This window comes from Natrix helvetica (genome assembly GCF_964273705.1).
Source record: "Natrix helvetica genome assembly, chromosome: 4".
In the NCBI taxonomy this organism is placed as follows: domain Eukaryota; kingdom Metazoa; phylum Chordata; class Lepidosauria; order Squamata; family Natricidae; genus Natrix; species Natrix helvetica.
This window is the reverse complement of record NC_138550.1, coordinates 18787338-18811968: the sequence shown is the minus strand read 5'-3', so window position 1 is coordinate 18811968 and position 24631 is coordinate 18787338. Positions and strand designations below refer to the sequence as shown.

At 44.1% G+C, this 24631-nt stretch overlaps 1 protein-coding gene across 3 annotated transcripts in view; it reads left to right on the top strand.

Annotated features, from left to right (window-relative positions):
• The first annotated feature begins 2301 nt into the window (after positions 1–2301).
• The window catches only part of ALKBH8 (alkB homolog 8, tRNA methyltransferase), a 76813-nt gene continuing 54483 nt past the window's right edge, over positions 2302–24631 (top strand). The window contains exons 1-7 of one of the 3 annotated variants that reach the window (XM_081952014.1): positions 2302–2376; positions 5601–5736; positions 7752–7992; positions 9247–9378; positions 11047–11142; positions 14899–15003; positions 17058–17128. In XM_081952014.1, coding sequence (XP_081808140.1) covers positions 5602–5736; positions 7752–7992; positions 9247–9378; positions 11047–11142; positions 14899–15003; positions 17058–17128 — 780 coding nt within the window. In that variant the 5' untranslated portion in view covers positions 2302–2376; position 5601. Of the gene's footprint in view, positions 2377–3102; positions 3213–5548; positions 5737–7751; positions 7993–9246; positions 9379–11046; positions 11143–14898; positions 15004–17057; positions 17129–24631 lie in introns of those variants that run through there. The other 2 variants (XM_081952013.1, XM_081952012.1) reach the window with 2 other exon arrangements.

The window sequence follows — 24631 nt, the reverse complement described above, 5'->3', positions numbered from 1 at the left end:
AGTATGCAGTGGAGTGCCCCAAGGCTCTGTTTTAGGCCCAGTACTCTTCAACATCTTCATCAATGATTTGGATGAGGGAATAAATGGGGAACTCATCAAATTTGCAGATGACACCAAGCTGGCAGGAATAGCCAACACTCCAGAAGACAGGCTTAAGATACAGAAGGATCTTGACAAACTTGAACATTGGGCACTCTCTAATGAAATGAAATTCAATAGTGAAAAGAGTAAGGTTCTACATTTAGGCAAGAAAAATGAAATGCACAGGTACAGTATAGATGATACCTTGCTCAATAGTAGTAACTGTGAGAGGGATCTTGGAGTCCTAGTGGACAACCATTTAAATATGAGCCAGCAGTGTGCAGCAGCTGCCAAAAAAGCCAACACAGTTCTAGGCTACATAAACAGAGGGATAGAATCAAGATCACGTGAAGTGTTAATACCACTTTATAATACCTTGGTAAGGCCACACTTGGAATAGTGCATTCAGTTTTGGTCGCCACGATGTAGAAAAGATGTGGAGACTCTAGAAAGAGTGCAGAAAAGAGCAATAAAGATGATTAGGGGACTGGAGGCTAAAACATATGAAGAACGGTTGCAGGAACTGGGTATGTCTAGTTTAATGAAAAGAAGGACTAGGGGAGACATGATAGCAGTGTTCCAATATCTCAGGGGTTGCCACAAAGAAGGAAGGATGAGAAGGATAATAGTAATACAGACCTATTACATGGGTAAACATCCTTACAGTGCTGTAGGAATTAAGTGCTAAATGTTAAAAAAAAGTTTGAAAGTGAGTCTGGGCAATGCAGGAAAATATAGATTTACTGTGTATAAAAACCTAACAGTAAATATAAAAACAGAGATACAAACCTCAGGCTAGGAGGAATTAAAAACAGCTGGCTCAGCAATGGAGTTATCTAACAAAATAATTTTATTTCTTTGCTGTGGAAATATGCAATTTCATTTCCAAAACCTGACATCTGAACACTGGATGTGTTTAAATTCAAGCTGAACATCCATCTCTTCAGGGATGCTTTCATTAGCATTCCTACACTGATTTGGACTCAGGGACTTTCCAGTTCTGTGATTTTAATTTTAATTGGAGATAAACTCTGTTCTGTAGCAACATCCACAGTTTGGGTATGATGTGGAATGTGGTAGCTAGTGCGTTCATAGTTTTATTGCTACACATAGGCAAGGGGTTGGCAGTGTTTATTAAATTATGGCTATATGAGCTGGAAAAAATAAGATGAGCAATAGATGTAGTAGAGCAGGGGTGTCAAACTTGATTTCACTGAGGGTCACATCAGGGATGTGTTTTGGTGGGCATGGCTAGGGATGCCATGGCCAGCTTGACGTCACTTATATTGGGGGCACCTGTGGTGGTCCAGGTGGGGCTGGAGGGGGATCCATTGTCTCCAGCGGAGGAAGGCGAGACGAGGAAGAAAAGTCTTGCTGTCCCTCTTAGGGCACGTGGAGGACCCCCGGACGGCGGTGCAGGCTGTCCAGAGCTCTAGGCAGCAGAGGGCAAGTGCCCAGCCCAACACTTGAGCTCTCAGGGCACCGGGACCCCACAACCCAACCCAGCCCATCTTCCCCTAGGGGTGCCCTGTTGCACTTACCTCCTCCTCAAGGCTGCTGTTGTTGTTCTCACTCCACTTAGCCAGGTTGCTCATGGTGTGTGTGGAAGGGCAAAGTATGTGGGTTAGAGGACACCCACATTTGTAACCAAAGCATCCTCAGCGATAGCATGGGAGACAACCAGGAGAGGTCAGGAGGAGGAAATAAGGGGATGGAGGAAGGGAGCAGGGCTGCTGGTGGCCAAGTGATACAACAATGCTAAACCCTTTCTTCCTTCCCTCCCTCTTCATTCTCCTTTCTTCTTCCTTTTCCTCTTTCCTTCCTTGCTCTTTTCCCATCTTTCCTTCTTTGTCTTTGTCTTTTCTCTTTCCCTTTCTCCTTTCCTGCCCCTTCTTGGATGCTCAAATGCAAAACAGGAAACATTTTTCCTTTTGTATTGCTTTTAGTTTCTTTTGCTAGCTCTCCGCCAGTGAAATCAATTTAATTGATTATGGCACATAATCAATTAAAATCAATATTTCGATTGCAACTTAAAAATTGATATACAGGAGAAGTTTAAGGAAGGGTAATATCTTATTTTTCTCTATTAAAAGGTTACCTGTAAGTCCATAGAAAAGAAACCAGTGTTAATACGTTTTAAAATTCGGGAATGCAATGAGTATCGTACAGTATAGCTTTATGAGACTTCTACTAAGGGGTTAAATAGATGAGCATTCATAAGCATGATGGGAAATGTAGGCAACGAGGTTCATGGGAATTGCAGTTCTGCCCTCCAACATGGTTGCCATCTGCTAGGTAAGGGGATAGTTATCCGTTGTGCTCCTTCTTGAATATTTAAAAATAACAGAGAAAAGTTACTTTTTGCAGGGGAAGGGGGTAGAATTATTTTAGTCTAGGGAGATTTCTGTCTCTGACTTAAAGCCTCTATTTGCATCGGAGCTTTTGCACAATACACATTGCATTTCATTTACTGGAAATAGAAATATTTTCATGGCCAAAGCAGGTCCTCCAGATATCTGTCCACATTTCTTAACTCATCTGACTGGCATGGTTCAAAATTGTAATCCACTGGATCTGGACTAAGTAGAAATAATCTTAACAATAGTGATTCTATTGGTACTGTGCTTGTTACAATAGTTGCACCAAGCATTTTTATTGAGAGTAGTTAAAGGAAAATGTTTCTCTGGTTTTCTTTCCTTCTTTCTCTGTTAATGCCCTTAAATAAGGATATGGTAAGACACAAAAATTGAGAATCCTTATTAGCAAGCATAGAAAGCTTGCAACACAACTTATAATCATGTGTTGAGGAAACATGCAAATAAATCCCAGGGATGTGTGGAGGAGCCCCTTGGGTTTATATATGTTTTCTGTCATTGGCTAGATTTATCATACGTTAAATTTTTTAACTTGTTCTTTAGCTTGCTTCTTTATTCATAGCATACTATTTTGTCTGTTTTATTGAACGCTGCCCAAAGTAATTGAAAAGTTAAAAGTAAAGGTTTCCCTCGCACATATGAGCTAGTCGTTCCCAACTCTAGGGGGCGATGCTCATCTCCGTTTCAAAACTGAAGAGCAAGCGCTGTCCAAAGACATTTCCGTGGTCATGTGGCAGGCATGACTAAATGCTTAAGGTATGCGGAATGCTGTTACTTTCCCACCAAAGGTGGTCCCTATTTTTCTACTTGCATTTTTACCTGCTTTCGAACTGCTAGTCACTTCCGGTTTGCTCGGAGGGTGGTTTTAAGCGTTCCGAAGGCTTCAGAGGTCCCTGAAGCCTCCGGGGGGTCGGGGGAGGCTCCTATAAAGCCCCTGGAACCTGGGGAGGGCGAAAAAAGCATGTAAAAATGGGGGGGGGTCGTGCGTTGTGCGCGCATGCACACTGGGAGGTCGCGCGTTGCATTATGGGTGCGGCATGCCTGAACTCAACCCCCCTGTGCTCCCCCCACTTGTGGCACACGAGCCAAAAAAGGTTCGCCATCACTGCTCTAGCCTGATCCTAATTGTGTCTCCCTAAAGATGTAGTTAATGAACAGTAGCAGAAGTCTCAATTTCTTTCCCTCACTGTAAAGATGTTACTGATATGATATATAAAGAGTTGGTCTTTTCCCCAGGAGAAAAAAATCCTGACATTCAACAGTGGCATTCTTTGATTAAAATATGTTATTTAGGAGCAGCATGTACTTTAAATTTAAAATCTTTTGTTCAATATGCACAAATAACACTTTTGATCCAGATGTAAAAGAATGCAAGTTGTATTTTTCATCCCTGTCAGAAAAGGGATCAGTTAAATTTTATAACCAATATTTGCTCTAGCCACATTGAAAATAAGTTTTTAAAACTCTGATAAAAGTTAATAAAAGGCTGTGTTTATATTGAATTGTTTGTTCTTTCCAATTGTTAATTTCCTCTTCATTGTTTTGTTCTGTTCCAGATCTGCTACTGGAAACAATAGTGCTATGTTATATGTTTGTGTTATGTTTCTATATAAGGTTCTAAATTCTAGATACATTTTCCACTGAAAAATACCCATTTATTCAACTACACTTGCCTTACTAATTAAATACTAGTGAAGGTAGTGAATAGTAAATTAAAGAAAAAGTAAAGCTCGAATTATTGCTTACAGCAAAGCTACAGAGCTATGTGTATTTATCTTTAACTATTATCTGTAGTCTCGAAACTAAACATGCATAAATGAAATTGAAAATGGTTAGGTGAGAAATGATAAATAGTGGCATTGCACCATCTGCTGGTACACAAAAACAGTCTTTTAAAGTGCTTTGAAGAAAAAAAAGTTTTTTTCCTAGTATGAAGCCTAACCATATACATATTTGTTTAGTTTCAAATTATATGTTCAATGAGTCTTTCTCACAGGTAAATGACCTATTTTATTATAAAATATCAATTTTATAATAGAAATGGCATAAAAGGAACTAGCCTAAATATTTCTATAACAAAAATTGATTTTGCATTCAGAACACATTGCATAAATTAAATTGATTTGATTCTTTGAATGATTTATTGAGCATTCATAATTTGTGATCAGGGAGAAAGCAAGGAACTGGCATTTTAATTCATCTGCAAAAAAAGTTGTTCAAAGCTAATATTTTAGTTTCTTTTAATAGACTTGTAAGCATATATTTTTGTATGTTTTATGTCTTCAGTCTTGAAAGACTCCCAAAGAGAAGAGTTTGTTTGTTGCAGAATATATTAAGTTGCAATAAATCCTAAGGTGTAAAATTCCTTAATAATACTAATTTATAATACATGTATGTGCACATCAATCCTTATAACAATCTAAAAAGTATGCTATTATTTTTAAATATGAAACTTAAGCAGTGGTGAATCTTGTAAGAAGGTAACATATTTGAATCAACTTTGATTTCTAGTCACTTCAGGAACAAATCACTTTATTTTCTTGAAAACAATACAATCATTTGCCATTATTTTCTGGGATGATTTTTATATTTTCCAATCTAGGAGATAACTGTAGGATTTCCAGGGGTCTTCCATTCTAATGCTAAGCAGATAAAACTCTACTTGACTCTTCAGAATTAGCCATGGTCAAACCTGCTTCATTTTTCCAGGTAGATTCCTGGTCTGTTTGATCTTACATAATTGTTTAGGTGTTACCAATAAAGGCGAATAATTGTAGTTCAGTGTTGAAATGAGATTTTTATTTGGATTTTAGAGAGCACCAAGGACCTCTTATTGTTTAGGTGTCTTGGCTATAATCTATATCTTGAGTGGGGCCGTCATATACATATTCTGATGATTACAAATTCTGCTTCAGGTGGAAAAAGGTAGCTCTTGAGCTATTCTGATCCCAAAATAGTTAGCTGTTTGTAAATCAAAACTGGTATTACAGTACATGGAAACTTGTGTTCTTGGTATAGTTCTGAGTTTTCAGTAAAAATAGAAATTGGAATTCTGTTTTTTTCCTGTGCTGTTTCATTTTTTTTTTTTACAGGAATCCCATTTTTGACACTTTCTTCTGATAAATTCCTACTTGTTCCTTTCAGTATGGAGCTAGATGACATCACTCTGCAGAACAAGAAAATAAGCAAATCAGAAAAGAAGTTGCGGCAAAAACAGATGAAAGCCAGATATACCTTACTAAAGCATGAGGGTATTGAATGTGTATCATACCCTACTAAGGTGATTAGAAACTGTACTTTTTATGAGAGTGTGCATTCACATACTGTGTTAAGCATAGCTTATATCAGCGATGGCAAACCTTTTTTGGCTCGCGTGCCACAAGTGGGGGGAACGCAGGGGGGTCGTGTGCGGGCGTGCCGCACCCATAATGCAAAGCGCGACCCACCCAGTGTGCATGCGCGCACAACGCGTGACCCACCCCCATTTTTACATGCTTTTTTCGCCCTCCCCAGGCTCCAGAGGCTTTATAGGAGCCTGGGGAGGGCGAAAAGAGCCTCCCCCACCCCCCCGGAGGCCCTCCGGAGGCTTCAGGGACCTTCAGGAGGCTTCCCTGAAGCCTCCAGAGGGCTTAAACCAACCCTACGAGTAATCTGGTTGTTCGTGGCATCATTTTTAGTCCTCCAGAGACTTCAGGGAAGCCGCCTGAAGGTCCCTGAAGCCTCCGGAGGGCTTAAACCTACCCTAAGAGCAAACCGTAAGTCCATTCCCGAACTTCCAGTTTGCCTATAGGGACAGTTTTTTTCGCCCTCCCCAGGCTCCTATAAAGCCTCTGGAGCCTGGGGAAGGCGAAAAATGGCTTTTAAAAAGGTGAACTCAGCTGGCCAGCGCGCGCATGTGCGCTGGCCAGCTGACAGGGCAGCCCGTCGCGTGCCCTGACAAATGGCTCCGCGTGCCACAGGTTCGACATCACTGGCTTATATGATCTTACACAAAATAGGATTAAAACATAGCTGTCTAGTTTTGTATAGCATCCTAAACCAAAAAACTCAACAAATCACATTACTGTACTTCTTAGTAAGTTCCATGAACCAAGATTGGAGCATGGTTTTAATTGACTATGGGCCATTATCTTGATATCAACTCTTATCAAACATGGTAAATCTCCAGAATTATTTCTCTGGTCTGATTCTTAAGGCCTTTCGGTGCCCATCACCACTGTAAACAAGTCCATCCTCCCGTCCTATGGTGATTTATCCAACAAACTATGGCTTACACATTGATATGTGATCCAGTTGATAGTTCAAATTGATGCATATCCTAAGCCATGCTTTTTAATTGAACAAGTGTGATGATCTTGTTTGCACAGAACACTAGGCTGGAAAATATGAGTTTGTGAATCAGTAAGTCACTGTCTGAGAACCAGTATGGTATAGTGCAGTGATGGCTAACCTTTTTGTCCCCATGTGCCGAACGCACATGTGTGTGCACGACAGCATGTGTGCGTGCCCACACCCATAATACAATGCACCCGTGATACCCCCACCCCCCTGTGCATGCATATACGACCTCTCTCCATGCATGCACATGTGGGTGCGACTTCCGTGCCCTGTTTTGGGCCTAGTATGCCTCCCTGAAGCCGCCTGGGACCAACAATGCCCCATAGGGGCACCAGCCCCTCCGTGCATGCACGCGCATCTCCTGCATATGCGGCAGAGATCTGAAAATCAGTTGGGCGGTTGGAGGTGTGCGCACATACGCAGTGGAGCTGAGGTGGAGTGACAGCTTGCGTGTCCACAGTGAGGGCTCCGTGTGCCACCTGTGGAACACGTTCCATAGGTTTGTCATCACGGGTATAGTGATTTTGGACCAGAGGTTATTGGCTGACTTTGGCTGATTTGAAATGATTCTCTCTCAAGCAAATCTATATTCTAGGGTGGTTTTTGTGGGGAAAAACGTAGGAAGGACAGTTGTACATGCTTCCTTAGACTCTTGAAAAGTGGGATACAAATCTAGAAGCCAGAAACCAAGAAATCATATTGTGATAATGTTCTCCATGAAGAAGGCCAGTAACTTAAATAATGCTATATATTGAGTGCATGAATATTAATTGTAGCACAATATTACTTCAAGTCCAAAGATTTTATATATAGATTTAGAATTGATCAAAACAGAAATTCTGGGACAATGGTCTCTTTTTCATTTTTAATTACTGTGTATACAGAATGCTATTTCCAGATGAACAAGGCAATGTTGATTATTGATATCTATGTCTCTTTTGTTCTCTCCTTCATTAGAGTCTGGTTATTGCCAATGGAGGTCTGGGTAACGGTGTTGGTAGATGCCAGTTGCACTCTGTAGTAGAAGAATGTGGACAAGTAGAAAGCCTCTTAATGCCTCCAAATAAACCCTATTCATTTGTGCAATATGGAAGGACAGCTGACTCCAAGCAAGCCTATGACTCCCTCAATGGAAAGGAACTAATGTTAGACAACTCCACCCAAAAGGTTGTTCTGTACTTCAACTATGTAGAAAAAGGTATTACTGAAGAAGCTTGTTTTTCTACTCTGTTTTTCCTCAACATACTGTTAGAGAACTCAGTTCATACCTCACGAGTCCCTTTTTGGGAGAGGGGGCGGTTTAGAAATCCAAGAAATAAATAAAATAAATAAATAAATGAAGCTCAGAGAGGCATGGATCAATTTTGAAAAATTGGCCTGATGGAGCCAACATGAACACTTCTTTTTTTTTTGAAAGAAAACCTGAAAATGTAAAACATTAAAATACAAATACCTTTAAAAATAATTTTGTATAAGTTACGATCCTTTTTGACAGTACTAACATAACCATTTGTTATTCAAATACATTTTATACATTCCTAATTATTCCTGTATCTGTACATCTATGCTTCTAAGCTATACATTTCATGTTCCTATTATTTATCCATTGATAACAGTTTTCCCAAACTCTATAATATTCTGAGTCTTCCTTGTCCCTTAACTCCAGTGTGAGTTTATCCATCTCTGCGCAATCAAGAATCTTTTGGATTATCAAACAGTCTGTCGGCATGGTATCACTTTTCTAGCATTGTGCGAGTGCTATTCTCGCTGCTGTAATTATGTGCAAAATTAAATATTTTATCTCTTTTGTATACTTTTCCTTAATAATCCCCAGAAGGAACAATCCTGCTTTGAGCTCTATTTGAGTGCAACGTGAACACTTCTAAGGGCCATTTTATCATCAGATTTTCTGCAAAGCAGATCATAGATTTTCTTCACAATGAACAGTGAAGTAATGAAAATTAACTTTGGCCAGCTTTCTTAACTTTTCTCCTGCAGATGTGTTGGATTGCAATGCCTATAGCATGGGCACTGGCAAGGAATGATAGGTCTTGTAGTCTTCCAAGTTTGACTCACCTTGGGCTTAGTTAATGTTATAATCTTGCTTTAAATTGATATTTTTTTTCTTTCTACCTGCATTATTTCATGAGATTCGTTGTCTGTTAGCCACAGACAATTAACAAATGTTACGTGCAACAGAGACAATTGATTACAGTTAACTTCACGTCTGAAACAAATGCCTCAAGTAAAGAACTCTGATTTGAAAGAATGATCAGAAAAGCAATGACATCTTTGAGTCGTAAACGGAGAATATTTTGTGTAGACAGCAGTGGAAACCAGTTTTGTTTCTTGGAGACCTTTAGTATCTGTCAAAATTGTTTGGGATATTACTATTTAATTCACATAGAATTTTTAAAAACATAAATGTTTTCCATATTTCCTATGCTACTAGTTCCTTGGGAAGAAATGAGCCCGCCAGTCTTGCCCCCTGGTTTGAAAGTAATCAAAGAATTGGTTTCACCTGAAGAAGAAAAAATGCTGCTGGAAAACATTAATTGGACAGAGGATGAGGTCATTCCCCATGGTATGCTAATCTAGCAGTACGTAAACCATGTATGTATGTATGTATGTATGTATGTATGTATGTATGTATACTTAGGCAGAGCAGAATACCTCCATAAACAATTCACATGATTTGTTTTAAAGTCCCTACATAAAAAAACCAGACTTGGGCATTAAACAGACCCCTCTCATCCTGGACATAAATTGTTTCAATTCCTACCCTCAAAACGACGCTGTAGAGCACTACACACCAAGAAAATTACACACAAGAACAGTTTTTTCCAAAACGCCATCACTCTGCTAAACAAATAAATGCTTCAACACTGTCATACCATTCACTAAGGCTGCATTACTATTACTATTAATCTTCTCATCATTCCTATCACCCATCTTCTCCAAGGACTGCAGGACTGTAGGACTGTAACTTTGTTGCTTGTATCCTTACGATATATATTGATATTGATTGTTTCCTGATTGCTTATTTGTACCCTATGACTATCATTAAGTGTTCTACCTTATGATTCTTGACGAACGTATCTTGTCTTTATGTACACTGAGCATATGCACCAAAGACAAATTCCTTGTGTGTCCAATCACACTTGGCCAATAAAGAGTTCTGTTCTATTCTATTCTAGTCCTAGTCCTAGTCCTAGTCCTAGTCCTCTCCTACTCTACTCTACTCTACTCTACTCTACTCTACTCTACTCTAAACCATCCAAAAAAAGAGGTGGAATCAGTGTTTTCTAATCTATTTAAATTGCTTTAATATGACTTTCAGGTGCAGTCAATAATTTGGAATAGTTGATCCCAGCCAATTGGAGAGTTCTGATATGTAGGCAGCTTAGGTGGCCAGGTGCAAGAAACGTTCCTTGGGGACAAGGAAAGACTTTTTGCTGGAGAAATCAGAAAAGAGGAATCTGTAGTCCTCCAGCTGAACTATAGCTGCCAATGATCTTAATTCACCTACCCAATAGAGGGGGAAACTGCAAGTAACACCTGAAGAGCTGTTGGTTACCCTTACGGGTGTTGAGAGTATACAACTCCAAGGATAGAGCAATCAGCACAGAATTCCACTTTTGGGCTTTTTACTATAATAGACAAGGGTGGCTCAGTTGCTAAGATGCTGAGCTTGTTGGCAATTCAGAGGTTCGAATCCCTAGCGTTGCATAACAGAGTGGGTTCCCATTAATTGTCCCAGCTTCTGCCAACCTAGCGGTTCAAAAGCATGTAAAAAATGCAAGTAGAAAAATAGGGACCACCTTTGCTGGGAAGGTAACAGTGTTCCATGCACCTTCGGTGTTTAGTCATGCCTGCCACATGACCACGGAGACATCTTCGGACAGCACTGGCTCTTTGGCGTTGAAACGGCTTTAAACAGAGATGAGTACTGCCCCCGAGAGTCAGGAACGACTAGCACATATGTGCGAGGGGAACCTTTATCTTTACCTTACTATAATAGTAATGTTTACCAACAGTGTAATACTTTCAAATGTTCAAAGCATCAGTTCAGTTTCCTTGCACATGTTGGAAGTAGGAAAGCATGACCTTCCTGAGACTACATTGTGAGCTTATGGCAGAAGCAGGATTTGAACTGAGCACTGATTCATAAACATGGCTTATAACACAGACTCATAACCAATATTGTATTAAGAATTATATTTTTAATCCCTTCTTTCTTTCTATTTCATAGCTCAGAAGTGCTTAAAACATAGGAGGGTAAAACATTTTGGATACGAATTTCGATATGATAACAACAATGTTGATCGAGACAGACCATTACCCGGAGGTGGGTATTTAATCAGAATCTCTTTATCAGTCTTCCTGTTTCTGTGAAATGATTTTCATACCAATGAGCTATAATTTCATTATACGTATACAAATATGGGTGCATTTCTTTACAATACCATTCAAATTGGTACCATGAAACTTACAGATAGACCTTGACGTCTGACTGTAATTATTCCCAGGATTACGGTTGTAAATTGTGCTGGTTGTTAAGGGGATTACCACATGTCCACATAACTTCATGACCTATTTTGTGGTAGTCGTTAAGTGAATCCATGGTCTACAATGGGCGTTATTTGTCGTAAACAGGAAGTACCGTATTTTTCGCCCTATAAGACGCACTTTTTTACTCCAAAAAAGAGGGTGAAAATCTGGGTGCGTCTTATAGGCTGAATGTAGCCACCTGGGCAGTGGTGGGTTTCTGCTGGTTGGTCAATGAACCCGGAAGCCCCGCCCCTGTCACTCACTCGCAAGTCCTTGGCGTTTTTTTGCATCGGGGCTTGCTGCAAGAGAGAGGGAGCAAAGACCTTTTCCGGATTGGTGGTGGTGGAGGTGCGGGCCCGTACTCACTAAAGCAAGTCCGGGGAAGTCCTTTGCGCCAGCTGGAAAAGGTCTTCACTCCCCCCCCCCCCCCTTGCAGCATGTCCCGATGCAAAAAATGGCGAGATCTCTTCTTAGAAATGTCTTCTCGGGCTGGCCGGATCTCTCTCCAGATCTTGCGGCTTTTTCAGGGTTTTCTTTTTTAAAAAACACCTGTCCGAACTATCTTGAAAACCTGCGATGTTGCTTTGGGAGGGGGCAGGCGGCAGCATTTGCCCCTGCCGCCCTCCCTGGGCACCTGCAGCCTTGGAGCCTGCAGCTTTAAAACAAGCCTTTGCACAGCTGCCCGTCTTTCCCCTCCGAAAGCAACCTCGCAGGTTTTCAAGATCGTCTGCAGAGGCGTTTGGCGCGAACTCCTCTCCTGTTCCTTCTTCTGCGGGTCTTCTGTGGGGGGGGGGCTGCCTTGTTTGTGTGTCTGTCTCCCTCTCTCCCTCCCTCCCTCCCTCTCTCTCTCTCTCTGTTTCTCTCTTCTCCCTTCCTCTCTGTCTGTCACTCTGTGTGTATATATGTGTGTGTGTGTGTGTGTGTGTGTGTGTCTGTCTGTCTGTCTGTCACTCACTTACTCACTCACTTTGTGTGTCTGTGTGTCTGTGTGTCTGTCTGTCTGTCCCTCTCTCCGTCCCAACTGGAGAACAACCTTTTCTGTCCCCTTACCAGCCCATCCGGGAAGATGACCCCCCCCCCCCCCCGTGGTTGGGCTCCGAACTAGCGGAGCCTCGTCCTTCTTTTTAAGCAGGCGATCTTTAAGCAGGCGATCTTCGGCTGCTGCACAAGCCACGCTGCCTTCTTCTCTCTGATAACTGCCTGCTTAAAAAGAAGGACAAGGCTCCGCTGGTTTGGAGCCCATCCGCGGGGGAGGGGAGGGATCCCCCTCGCGTTCCTCATCTTCCCGGATGGGCTGGTAAGGGGACAGAAAAGGTTGTTCTCCAGTTGGGACGGAGAGAGGGGCAGACAGACAGAGACACACAGAGAGAGAGAGACACACACACACACACAGAGTGAGTGATTGAGTGAGTGACAGACAGACAGACACACACATATATACACACAGAATGACAGACAGAGAGGAAGGGAGGAGAGAGAAACACACAGAGAGAGAGGGAGGGAGGGAGGGAGAGTGAAAGACAGACAGACACACACATACAGAGTGACAGATGGAGGAGGGAGGAGAGAGAGAGACAGAGATACAGAGACAGACAGACAGACACACAGAAAGAATGACAGAGAGAGACAGAGAGGGGGGGAGGGAGAGAGAGACAAAGAGCTACACACAGAGAGAGAGACAGACAGACAGACACACAGAGAAACAAAGAGAGAGAAAGAAAGAAAGGCAGAAAAAATGAAAAAAGAAAAAAAAAGAAAGTGAGAGAGAGAGATGAAAGAAACAAACAAAGAAAGAAAACTTATGACCACAATTGAGCCCAAAATTGAGTGGCAATTGAGCCCCAAAATCTTTTTTTTCTAGATTTTCCTCCTTTAAAATTGGGTGTGTCTTATATTCCAGAGCGTTTTATAGGGCGAAAAATACGTAAATGCTAGTCTCTGGAAGAACATCGTAAATCGTGGTCTTGTGATTGTGGCGCATTGCAAGTGGCCATAAATGTGGGTTGGTTGCCAATGTGATCATGTGAATGTGTGCATGTATGTATGGGTGGCTATTGGAACTTTGAATCTGGGTTTTAAGTAGTACTGGGATAATCTGATCATAAATCAAGGACTACTGTACTTAAATCCATATAAAAAACTAGAACTAGAGGAGACATGATAGCAGTGTTCCAATATCTCAGGGGTTGCCACAAAGAAGAGGGAGTCAAACTTCTCCAAAGCACCTGAGGGTAGAACAAGAAGCAATGGGTGGAAACTAATCAAGGAGAGAAGCAACTTAGAGCTGAGGAGAAATTTCCTGAGAGAACAATTAATCAGTGGAACAGAAATTGCCTCCAGATGTTGTGAATGCCCCAACACTGGAAGTCTTTAAGAAGATGTTGGATAGCCATTTGTCTGAAATGGTGTAGGGTTTCCTGCCTAGACAGGGGGTTGGACTAGAAGACCTCCAAGGTCCCTTCCAACTCTGTTATTCTATTTTAAAAAACGGGTTGTGTGCACAATTCCCATTTAAGTTAATGAGGATATGCCTCGTTAGAGGTCAATCTAAGTAGGGTGTTTCTTGACCAAACTTTAGAATTTGGAATAGAAATGTTATATGGTACATAATTTCAAGGGATCATACAAATTCATGGAGGATAGGAGTGGTCCGGTGGCCTAGAGGTGGAGCTCTCGCCTCACAAACAGGAGGCTGTGAGTTCGATCCTAGGGAGAGGCAGATATTTCTCTCTCTGGGCACATTGAGAATATATCTGCTGAACAAAACTCCGCATTGGCGACAGGAAGGGCATCCGGCTATTAAAACACTCTGCTAGCTACATTCAGTTGTCCAGACTCCACCCCGCAAAGGATTATGGGGTTGTTAAGAGGAGATGATGATACAAATTCATGGAGGATATGATTATCCTGGGGAGCAACAATGAGAAGGTGTTGAACAGTGCTACCTTGTTTGTGGACTTTTTAAAAAATCTAGTAATTGTGAAAGCAAAATCCTAAAGTAGAGCAGTGTTTGGTCTAACCCAGCTTGAGTGCTCTGATTAAAATAATCCACACTTTATCAATTCCCAAGAAGCTTTGGGGGAAATCGTGGCAGTTTAAATATTTTAAAGGTAAAGGTAAACGTTTCCCTATCCAGTCATATCCGATGCTAAGGAGTGATACTCATCTCCGTTTCTTAGCTGAGGAAGACATTTCTGTGGTTATGTGGCCAGCAGGGCTACGCAACAAAGGTGCACAGAGCACTTGTTAACGTTTTATTTGCCTTTCCATGCTTTTGAACTGCTAGGTTGGCAGAGCTGGAGCACGTAATGGGAGCTCACCCCATCGTGCAAGGGTCTCGAACCTGGGCTGTCAAGCTTTCCAACTCACAAGCTCAGCGTCTTTAACCACCGATCCACCGCGTTATAAAAATCTGCAAATAGTACTGGAATCTATTCTGTTTGTCAATTCAAACTTTATTACATGGTTCTTAAATTATATATAGTCTCTCTTATGAAGAATTTCTGAGGGGACGAAAAAGAGGCAAACTTTTATCTTTGCTTTGAAATATCAGGTCTGCCGGATTTTTGTACCACAATTCTTGCAAAATGTCTGAAAATGGAATACATTAACCAGAAACCTGATCAACTGACTATAAATCAGTATGAACCTGGACAAGGTATGTACCTGGGTTCTATATCATTCTCACCTGATCTTCTGGGATCAGATTTTCAAGTATTGTAAATCCAGCATTGGGGGAAATTGTTCAGTATGGAGATGTGAGAAGACTGAGGAGAATTGGCAGTCCTTAGGACAGTGATGGCAAACCTATGGCACGCATGCCACAGGTGGCACGCGGAGCCATTTGTCAGGGCACGCAAGGCGTTGCCCTGTCAGCTGGCCAGCGCACATGCGCGTGCTGGCCAGCTGAGTTCACCCTTTTTAAAAGCCATTTTTCGCCCTCCCCAGGCTCGAGAGGCTTTATAGGAGCCTGGGGAGGGCGAAAAGAGCCTCCCCCTCTCCCCTTAAGCCCTCCGGAGGCTTCATGAGCTTCAATGAAGCTTCTGGAGCGCAAAAAAACAGCCCTACGGGCAAATCAAAAGTTCGGGAACGGACTTCCGGTTTGCTCGGAGGGTCGTTTTGACTGCTCCAGAGGCTTCAGGGAAGCCTCTTGAAGGTCCCTGAAGCCTTCGAAGCGCTTAAAATGACCCTCCGAGCAAACCGGAAGTGACTTCCGGTTTGTTCGGAGGGTCGTTTTGAGCACTCCGAAGGCGTCAGGGAAGCCTCCTGATGTTCCCTAAAGCTTCCGGAGGGCACGGACACAACCCCCCTGCGCTCCCCCCACTTATGGTACGCGAGCCAAAAAAGGTTAGCCATCGCTGCCTTAGGATAAGGATACCGTATTTTTTGGAGTATAAGACGCACCTTTTTCCATAAAAAAAGAGGCTGAAAGTCTGGGTGCGTCTTATACACCGAATACAGCATTTGTTGCCTCCTGAAGCCCCCCCCCCTTCACCCAAATGGCCGTGCACAGTCTTTAGGAGGCTTTCAGAGACTTCCTGAGTGCTGGGGAGGGCAAAAATGAGCGAAAAATGGACCGTTTTTTGCTCAATTTTGCCCCCCCCCCAGCGCCCAGGAGCACTCTACAAGCACTCTAAAGGCTATCCATGCTCTTTTTTTTGACAAAAAATGTTCATGAAAAAACAGCCTTTTTTGCTCATTTTTGCCCCCCCCCCCCCCCCCCCCGAGGAGCACTCTACAAGCCTCCAAAGGGCTATTCATGCCCTTTTGGGGGAAAACAAACAGGTCATTTTCATGAAAAATGGGCCGTTTTGGGGAGGTTTGCAAAGTGCAAAAACTTTTTTTTTTTGCCTCTTCAAAACCTTGGTGTGTCTTATACTCCGAAAAATACGGTAAGTGCCCGTGACTGTAACATAAAAGCAAGTATTCTGTATTAATAAGATCATAGCAGTGCTGCCTTTTATCAGTTTAGATCAGCCAACTTGAACAGTTATAATGCTGCCCATTCATATCAGACTTCATATTTTTTACAAGCCTGCACATTCTTTACTGCCGAGCTAGAGTTCGTGACCCTATAGAACTGGCCTGTTAATTGGTGGCCCATGGGGCGGATGTGTCACGCGCAGGCCACGCCCATGCCAGCTCCACAAAGGCAAAAGCTGCGATACGTCATGATACATCATGTGACACGATCGAGTTTGACACCCGTGCTATAGAAGGAAGAAAATAAAACAAGCATATGTTCTGCATTACGGCATTCGAAACATACCGAGATGGCGCAGTGGTTAGAGTGCAGTACTGCAGGCTACTTCAGCTGACTGCTGGCTGCAGTGTGGCAGTTCAAATCTTACCGGCTCAAGGTTCACTCAGCCTTTCATCCTTCCGAGGTTGATTGTTGGGGGCAATATGCTGACTGTAAACCACTTAGAGAGGACTGTAAAAGCCTTATGAAGTGGTATAGCGGAAGTCTAAGTGCTATTGCTATATGACCATATAATCACAATAATGCGCCAGTTTGGGTGAGAAATCCACATCTGCTTTATAAGAACTATTTCCCACCATTTTGTGTACCTTTGTTCCCCAAATAAATGTCATCAGAGGGTTGTAGGGAATTGCAGTATATTTTCTACACTAAAAAGTAGGACTAGTGATGAATAAAAGCTGATTGATTTCACTTATTCTTTATGTGTCTGTTTTTATTTGATGTTATAGGAATCCCTCCTCATATTGATACTCATTCTGCTTTCGAAGATGAAATAATATCTCTAAGTTTAGGAGCTGAGGTAATTTTTTTTTAAAAAAATCTTTCAAATATTTCTTCTAGAAGTTAAAAGCATGTTAATTTGTATTTGCTTTATTATTATTATTATTATTATTATTATTATTATTATTATTATTATTATTATTATTATTTCTTAGCGCTTATAGACCGCCCCCTCTCCCGAAAGGGACTCGGGGCGGTGTACAGTCCGTATCAAAAATACAACAAATTAAAATTATTAAATAAATAGATACAAATATACGTATATGTGAGGAGGATAAAAAGATATGCAAAACTGTACGGCTAAGTAAATAAATCAGAATATACAAAATTTAAAATCCCAATATCCTGTAAGATTAAATTTAAAAGAGACAATCCCTCTAAAAACCAATAAAAATGTGTATGCCAGGAGGTAGACGTTATAATTACGCCAGACCAGCCAGTTGGAACAGGTGAGTCTTCAATTTCTATCGGAAGGAGCGGAGGTCAGTAGTGGTTCTAATGTCGGGGGGGAGATCATTCCAGAGGGTTGGGCCCATCACAGAGAAGGCCCTACTCCTCGGTGTCGCCCGTTGGCATTGCCTAGTGGACGGCACCAGGAGAAGCCCCTCCCTGTGAGAGCGAATTGGCCGCAGGGATGTGTGTGGGAGGATGCGATCCCGCAGGTAGCTAGGCCCTATGCCATGGAGCGCTTTAAAGATGGTAACCAGAACCTTGAAACGCACCCGAAAGACCACAGGCAGCCAGTGCAGCTCGCGCAGGAGAGGTGTTACGTGGGAGTACCTGGTACTCCCCATGACTACCCGCGCGGCTGCGTTCTGGACTAGCTGCAGTCTTCGGGCGCATCCCAAGGGAAGCCCCATGTAGAGAGCGTTACAGTAGTCCAGGCGAGACGTCACCAGTGCATGAGTGACCGTGCGTAGGGCATCCCGGTCCAGAAGGGGGCGCAATTGGCGCACCAGGCGCACCTGGTGGAACGCCCCCCTTGCCACGGCTGCCACATGGTCATCCATTGACAGCCGGGCATCTAGGAGGACGCCCAAATTGCGCGCCCGTTCCACAGGGGGCAATTGCTCGCCCCCTATGGCCAGTGGTGGGATCAGCTGGCTGAACCAAGGTGCCGGTAGCCACAGCCACTCGGTCTTGGAGGGGTTGAGTTTGAGTCTGTTGTCCCCCATCCAGACCCCGACGGCTTCCAAACACCGGGACATCACTTCGACAGCCTCGTTGGGGTGGCTTGGGGTTGAGATGTACAACTGAGTATCGTCAGCGTAAAGATGGTACTCAACCCCAAAACCACGAATGATCTCACCCAGCGGCTTCACATATGCGTTGAACAAAAGGGGCGAGAGGACCGACCCTTGCGGCACCCCACAAGAGAGTGGCCTCAGGGTCGACCTCTGCCCCCCAGTCAACACACATTGCATCCGGCCGGAGAGGTAGGAGCCGAACCACCGTAAAACGGTGCCTCCGACTCCCATCCCCTCCAGCCGGCGCAATAGGATACCATGGTCGATGGTATCAAAAGCCGCTGAGAGGTCTAATAGGACCAGGATAGAGGAACAACCCCTATCTCTGGCCCTCCAGAGATCATCAACCAACGCGACCAAGGCTGTCTTTGTGCTGTGCCCGGGTCGGAAGCCAGACTGGCGTGGGTCTAGATATACGGATTCATCAAGGCGACGTGGAAATTGCTGCGCCACCACATTCTCAACAACCTTCGCTAAAAAGGGGAGGTTGGAGACTGGACGATAATTAGCTAGCTCCGTTGGGTCAAGTGAAGGCCTCTTTCAAGGCAGTCGGTAAGGAACCCTCAATCAATGAGGCGTTCACCAGGCCAAGGAGCCAGCCTCGTGTCACCTCCCAGGATGCCAGTACCAACCAGGAGGGACACGGGTCCATTGAACATGTGGTGGGTCGCAGCCGTCCACGCAACCCGTCTAAATCCTCGGGGGCAACAGAGTCAAACTCCTCCCAGAGTGGACTCACAAGACTCACTGTTGATGGCTCGTCCGGCCCACTGGCGGGGGGGGCATCCACTCCGGATCTGAGCGACTTTGTCCTGCAGATATTCCCCAAACTCCTCTGCTCTTCCCTGCAAGGGTGCCCCCCGCGTCTCCTGCGACAAGAGAGAGCGGGTCACCCTAAACAGGGCGGCAGGGCGGTTATCCGCAGACGAAATGAGAGCGGCACAATGTCTATGTTTGACCGCTCTCAATGCCACAAGGTAGGTCCGTAAATAGGCTCTTACCTGTGTTCGGTCAGACTCGGAGCGTGAGGACCTCCACCTGCTCTCTAGACGTCTCCTATGGCGCTTCATCACCCTTAGCTCCTCGGTGTACCAGGGAGCCCGGGTGGGTCGCTGCCGTAGGAGACGTCGCAAAGGCGCAACCCGGTCCAAGGCCCCCACCGTCGCCCTATTCCAGGCGTCGACTAGGTCCTCCGACCGAGCGCGGGTCAGGGCTACAGGTAGTGGCCCAAGCTCCGTCTGGAACCTGTCCGGTTCCATCAAGTGCTTGGGGCGGTACCAGCTTGAGCAAACTGGCTCCGCCTCCTCGCGGTGGAGGGTAGCGCCAGGGAAGTCCAGCCGGAGACATGAGTGATCTGACCATGACAGGGGAGTAATATCTAAATCCTATTCCCAGATCACTCGTCCACTGCTCAGATACAAAGACAAGGTCCAGTGTGTGGCCACCTTCGTGTGTGGGGCCCTGAATTAATTGGGTCAGGCCCATGGCTGTCATGGAAGCCATGAACTCCCGAGCCACCTCAGACGCTGCTCCCGTCGACGGCAGGTTGAAATCCCCCATAACCAAAAGTTTGGGGATCTCAACCGCCGTCTCCGAGACCAGCTCGAGGAGCTCGGGCAGGGCCGCTGACGTATAGCGAGGAGCCAAGTATACAATCAGCAGACCCCACTGCCTCCCTGGGCCCCATTTCATACCTAGTGACTCACACCCGGGTATCTGAGGAACAGTGAACTCCCTCGGCTCTAGACAATCCCGTATGACCACCGCCACCCCACCACCCTTACCCAGGGCCCGAGGCTGATGGAATGCACGGAAACCCGGTGGGCACATTTCCACGAGGGGTAAACCACCCTCGTGGCCCAACCAGGTCTCCGTTTTCCCTGCAAGGTCCAGCTCCCCCTCTGAGATCAACTCATTAATGAGGGGGGCCTTGTTGGTCACGGACCTTGCATTGCAGAGCATCAGCCTCAGGCCCTGGCTCTGTAGGTCCTGGCCACCTAGGTTGCGGGGGTTGGTACAAACGACCGGGCGTAGCCAGCAGCCACGGTCTCCCAACCGACCTTGCGATCTTTTCTTGTCCTCGCATCCCCCCCTCCCCGCGACCGTTGTAATAAAACAACCCTCTGCTGGAATAACTTGTTCCCTCTCCCCCCTCACCCCGCTCACTTCCTTCCTGGACTCACCCGTTTGTCTGGCGCTGGCTTCCCTCCCGGCGTGGTTGTCCCCCTCCCCTTCCCAGAACCCCCTAAAAACAGTACAAAACATTTTGATAAAAAGCCCCTCAGCTTCCTTTTCTTCCACCTCTCGGGGTTCGCAAACCCATCATCAAGGCTGGCCCTTGAAAGAGCCAAGGGCCATACCTGCGAGAGAGGGGCTTCTCGCAGGTGGAGCAGGTCTAACCTCGAGTAGATTGTTGAATGTTAAAAGTCCCAGTAGGGTAAGGGTGCTGATGAAACAAAGTTAATAGTTAATAGCCGGTAGGGCTAGAGTCTCAATGGAGGACCAGGAGTTTTAATGTCCAGATGGTAATTTGGTAATGTCCAGATGGTAATGTCCAGATGGTAATTTGGAAGAAGGTGGGGGGAAGGTGGGAGGTATTTAAGTGTCCCAAATGGTGGAGAGAGGCAAAGATGGTAAATGAGAGGGAGATGGTTCAGATGGTCCCAGATGGATATATGTTCCTTAATGGGGGACAGCTTTGTGCAGTGGCAGTATCGTAGCCGATGAGGTTTATCCGAGGCACGATTTTTACTAATTGAAACTTTGCTGCTTTATCTTGTACCTGTTCTTTGCAGTGCTTGTACTTCTAGTAGGTAAGACATTTTTCTTGAAAAGGCACTTTCTTCTAGGTTTGATTTTTCTAGAGTGAACGCGGCAACTAGAGAAATAATTTACTGTAAGGGCCTTTATGATAACTCAGGAACGTCCTTCCCCAATGCGGTATCTTCTGCAAATTGTAGCCCCAGCGCATCTGGAAAGGGCAGGTTTGGGAAGGCTGCTGTGAAGATAGATAATGATTTCACGCCTCTTATTTCACCATGGTTTCTTCAGCTATTCTATAATATTACATCATCATTTTTACTAATGTCAATAGCATTTTTAAAGTAGGATTTGGATACCCACATATATGGAAGTTAACCCCTTTTTCAGTGGGATCTTCTTATAATGTTACTAGTTGATGACCCGGCGTTGCGCGGGTATTTATAGACGTCAAAGCGTTTGTCTGACGGGGGGCCGTTGAGTGGGGGGGGGCTTTCTTCCCCCTACTGCCATACCCATCATCCCTTCCCTCTCCCATGCACTCCTCTTTCCCACCCTGTCTTCGATCCTGGCACTTTGCCCCAAATCCATCAGACGCTTCCCCATTGGATCCACTGGAGGGCGAACATCATGGCTGGCTTTCCAGAGGAAGCTGCAAAGGAACTGACATCACAAACAATTGCCATTCTAGGATGCAGCACTCACTCTCCTTAATGGCCAGGCTCTTCCTTCTCCCATGACATCACAAACAATTGCCACTCTAGGACACCGCACTCGGTCTCCTTAATGGGCCAGGCGTTCCAGAGTTATGCTGGAACACACACACACACATACATACATACATACATACATACATACATACATACATACATAATTGCATATTTATCCATCCATCCATCCATCCATCCATCCATCCATCCATGGAATCTATATTTGGAAATCTTACCAATGTCTGGAAAGGCCTGGACTAAAAGACAGTCCTGAGGCATTGATTATACCAGCACAGGAACAGGCCCTAAGCACCAGATCCATAGAAGCAGGGGTCTACCACACTAGAAAGGACCAAAAGGGGCTGAACAGACAGACTTCAGATAAAACCCAATACATAGTGGCAGAGTGTAAGATGTAGGCCGGAACAGCATACACTGAAGGGTACAATCAAGTGGCTGGCATTGTGCACTTTTCCTGAACTTTCTTATTGTCTTAGTTTGAAATGAGAGAGCAAACCCAGATTGCAGTTCTTAGCTTTGCTTTTGGGACATCAAAGACTATACAGTTTTCTTAGCTTAGCTGCTAAGTTACCTTAGTCCCATAGCAGATTAGGAATTCCTCAAGTTGCAGCCGTTAGCATACAGTATATATTGTGTATTCTATTGAGGCAATATATTTCTATTTCATACATCTGCTGACAGCTCCTTTCTGAGGAGGGAAAAAAGTCCTGCTGTTCTTAAAAATAAGTTGCCTTAAGGAGGAAGGAAGATTTTGCTTTCTCTTGTCTTCACCCAGGAGCCATCCTGCCTCTCTATCTGTTGAATTTTTAATGCCAGAAGAGAATTTCATAGAAGTATTTCTGCTGCCAGCAGAGCTCCTGGAGGGAGCCATGCCTAAGAAGCCTTTGTAAATGAGAAGTTATTTTATTCTGCTATTTTATACGTTATTTATAAAATGTTCCTGGCATTGAAGTATTTCCCCCTCATCTTTTGTTCACCCTGGTCAGAAACTTTTGGCTTCTTGTCTTTCTACTTCAGTTACGAAGGCTGACAACTGATGTATAGAAAAGAAAACTTGAAGTGCAAAAGAAGGAGAATCTGAATTATTTCAAAGATGAGGTACACTGCAGACAAGCATTAAGTTGAGTAGGTAAATCAAGTCCCATTTTATCCTGTCTTCAACCTTCCCTTTTGGGGGATGGTTGTTGAGAAGGTACACTGTAGCTTCAAAGGATCCTGGAGGAAATGGATTATCTAGATCCCTTTCAATTGGGCTTCAGGCCCTAATATGGGACAGAAATGGCATCGCTTATGCTTTTTGATGATCTCTGATGGGAATAAGACAGGGGTGATGTGGTTTACTCCCTTCTTGATCTATTCGTCCTTTCAGTGGCTTTTGATAACATTAACCATGGTCTGGCTTCAGGAGCGAAGAGCACAGTTGTACTAGAGTAGAGTAGAATAGAATAGAATAGAATAGAATAACAGAGTTGGTAGGGACCTTGGAGGTCTTCTAATCCAACCCCCTGCCTAGGCAGGAAACCCTATACTGTTTCAGACAAATGGCTATCCAACATCTTCTTAAAGACTTCCAGTGTTGGGGCATTCACAACTTCTGGAGGCAAGCTGTTCCACTGATTAATTGTTCTAACTGTCAGGAAGTTTCTCCTCAGTTCTAAGTTGCTTCTCTCCTTGATTAATTGTTGTAACGGTCAGAAAATGTCTCCACAGTTCTAAGTTGCTTCTCTCTTTAATTAGTTTCCACCCATTGCTTCTTGTTCTACCTTCAGGAGCCTTGGAGAATAGTTTGACTCTCTCTTCTTTGTGGCAATCCCTGAGATATTGGAACATTGCTATCATGTCTCCCCTAGCCCTTCTTTGCATTAAACTAGACATACCCAGTTCCTGCAACCGTTCTTCATATGTTTTAGCCTTCAGTCCCCTAATCATCTTTGTTGCTCTTCTCTGCACTCTTTCTAGAGTCTCCACATCTTTTTTACATCGTGGCGACCAAAACTGAATGCAGTATTCCAAGTATGGCCTTACCGAGGCATTCTAAAGTAGTATTAACACTTCACGTGATCTTGATTCCCTCTGTTTATGCAGCCTAGAACTGTGTTGGCTTTTTTGGCAACTGATGCACACTGCTGACTCATATTTAAATGGTTGTCCACTAGGACTCCCAAGATCCCTCTCACAGTTACTACTATCCCTCTCACAGTTACTACCACCTATCCTGTACCTGTGCATTTTGTTTTTCTTGCCTAAATGTAGAACCTTACTCTGTTCACCATTGAATTTCATTTTATTAGATAGTGCCCAATGTTCAAGTTTGTCAAGATCCTTCTGCATCTTAAGCCTATCTAGCCTACTAGTTTGCCTCTTTCTCCATGGCTGGTCCAGTCAGTGTTGATCGGGAGTGACAGGTCCAGCCCTTGGCTCTTGCTTTGGGCATTTCCATAGGAATTGGTGCTTTCTCTGATCCTGTTCAATATACACCTAAAACTGCTGGGTGAGATATCATCAGTATGCTAACGATTCTCAGCTATACATCTCTGGTGAGTTAAGTGATGACGTGATTGCCCTTTCCCAGTGTCTGGAGGCTGTTGAGATCTGAATGGAGAACATCAGTTTAAAATCTGAATCCTATAAGGCCGGAGTAACTTTGGGTGTGGGGCTCTCTGGTTCTTGAAGAATTACCGTCTTTGATCATGTATGGGGTTACATTGCCCCAGATGGATCAGGTGCATGTGCAACTCCTACTTGAGAAGCAGGTGGCATTCGTGTGCATTGTGCTCCAGCTAC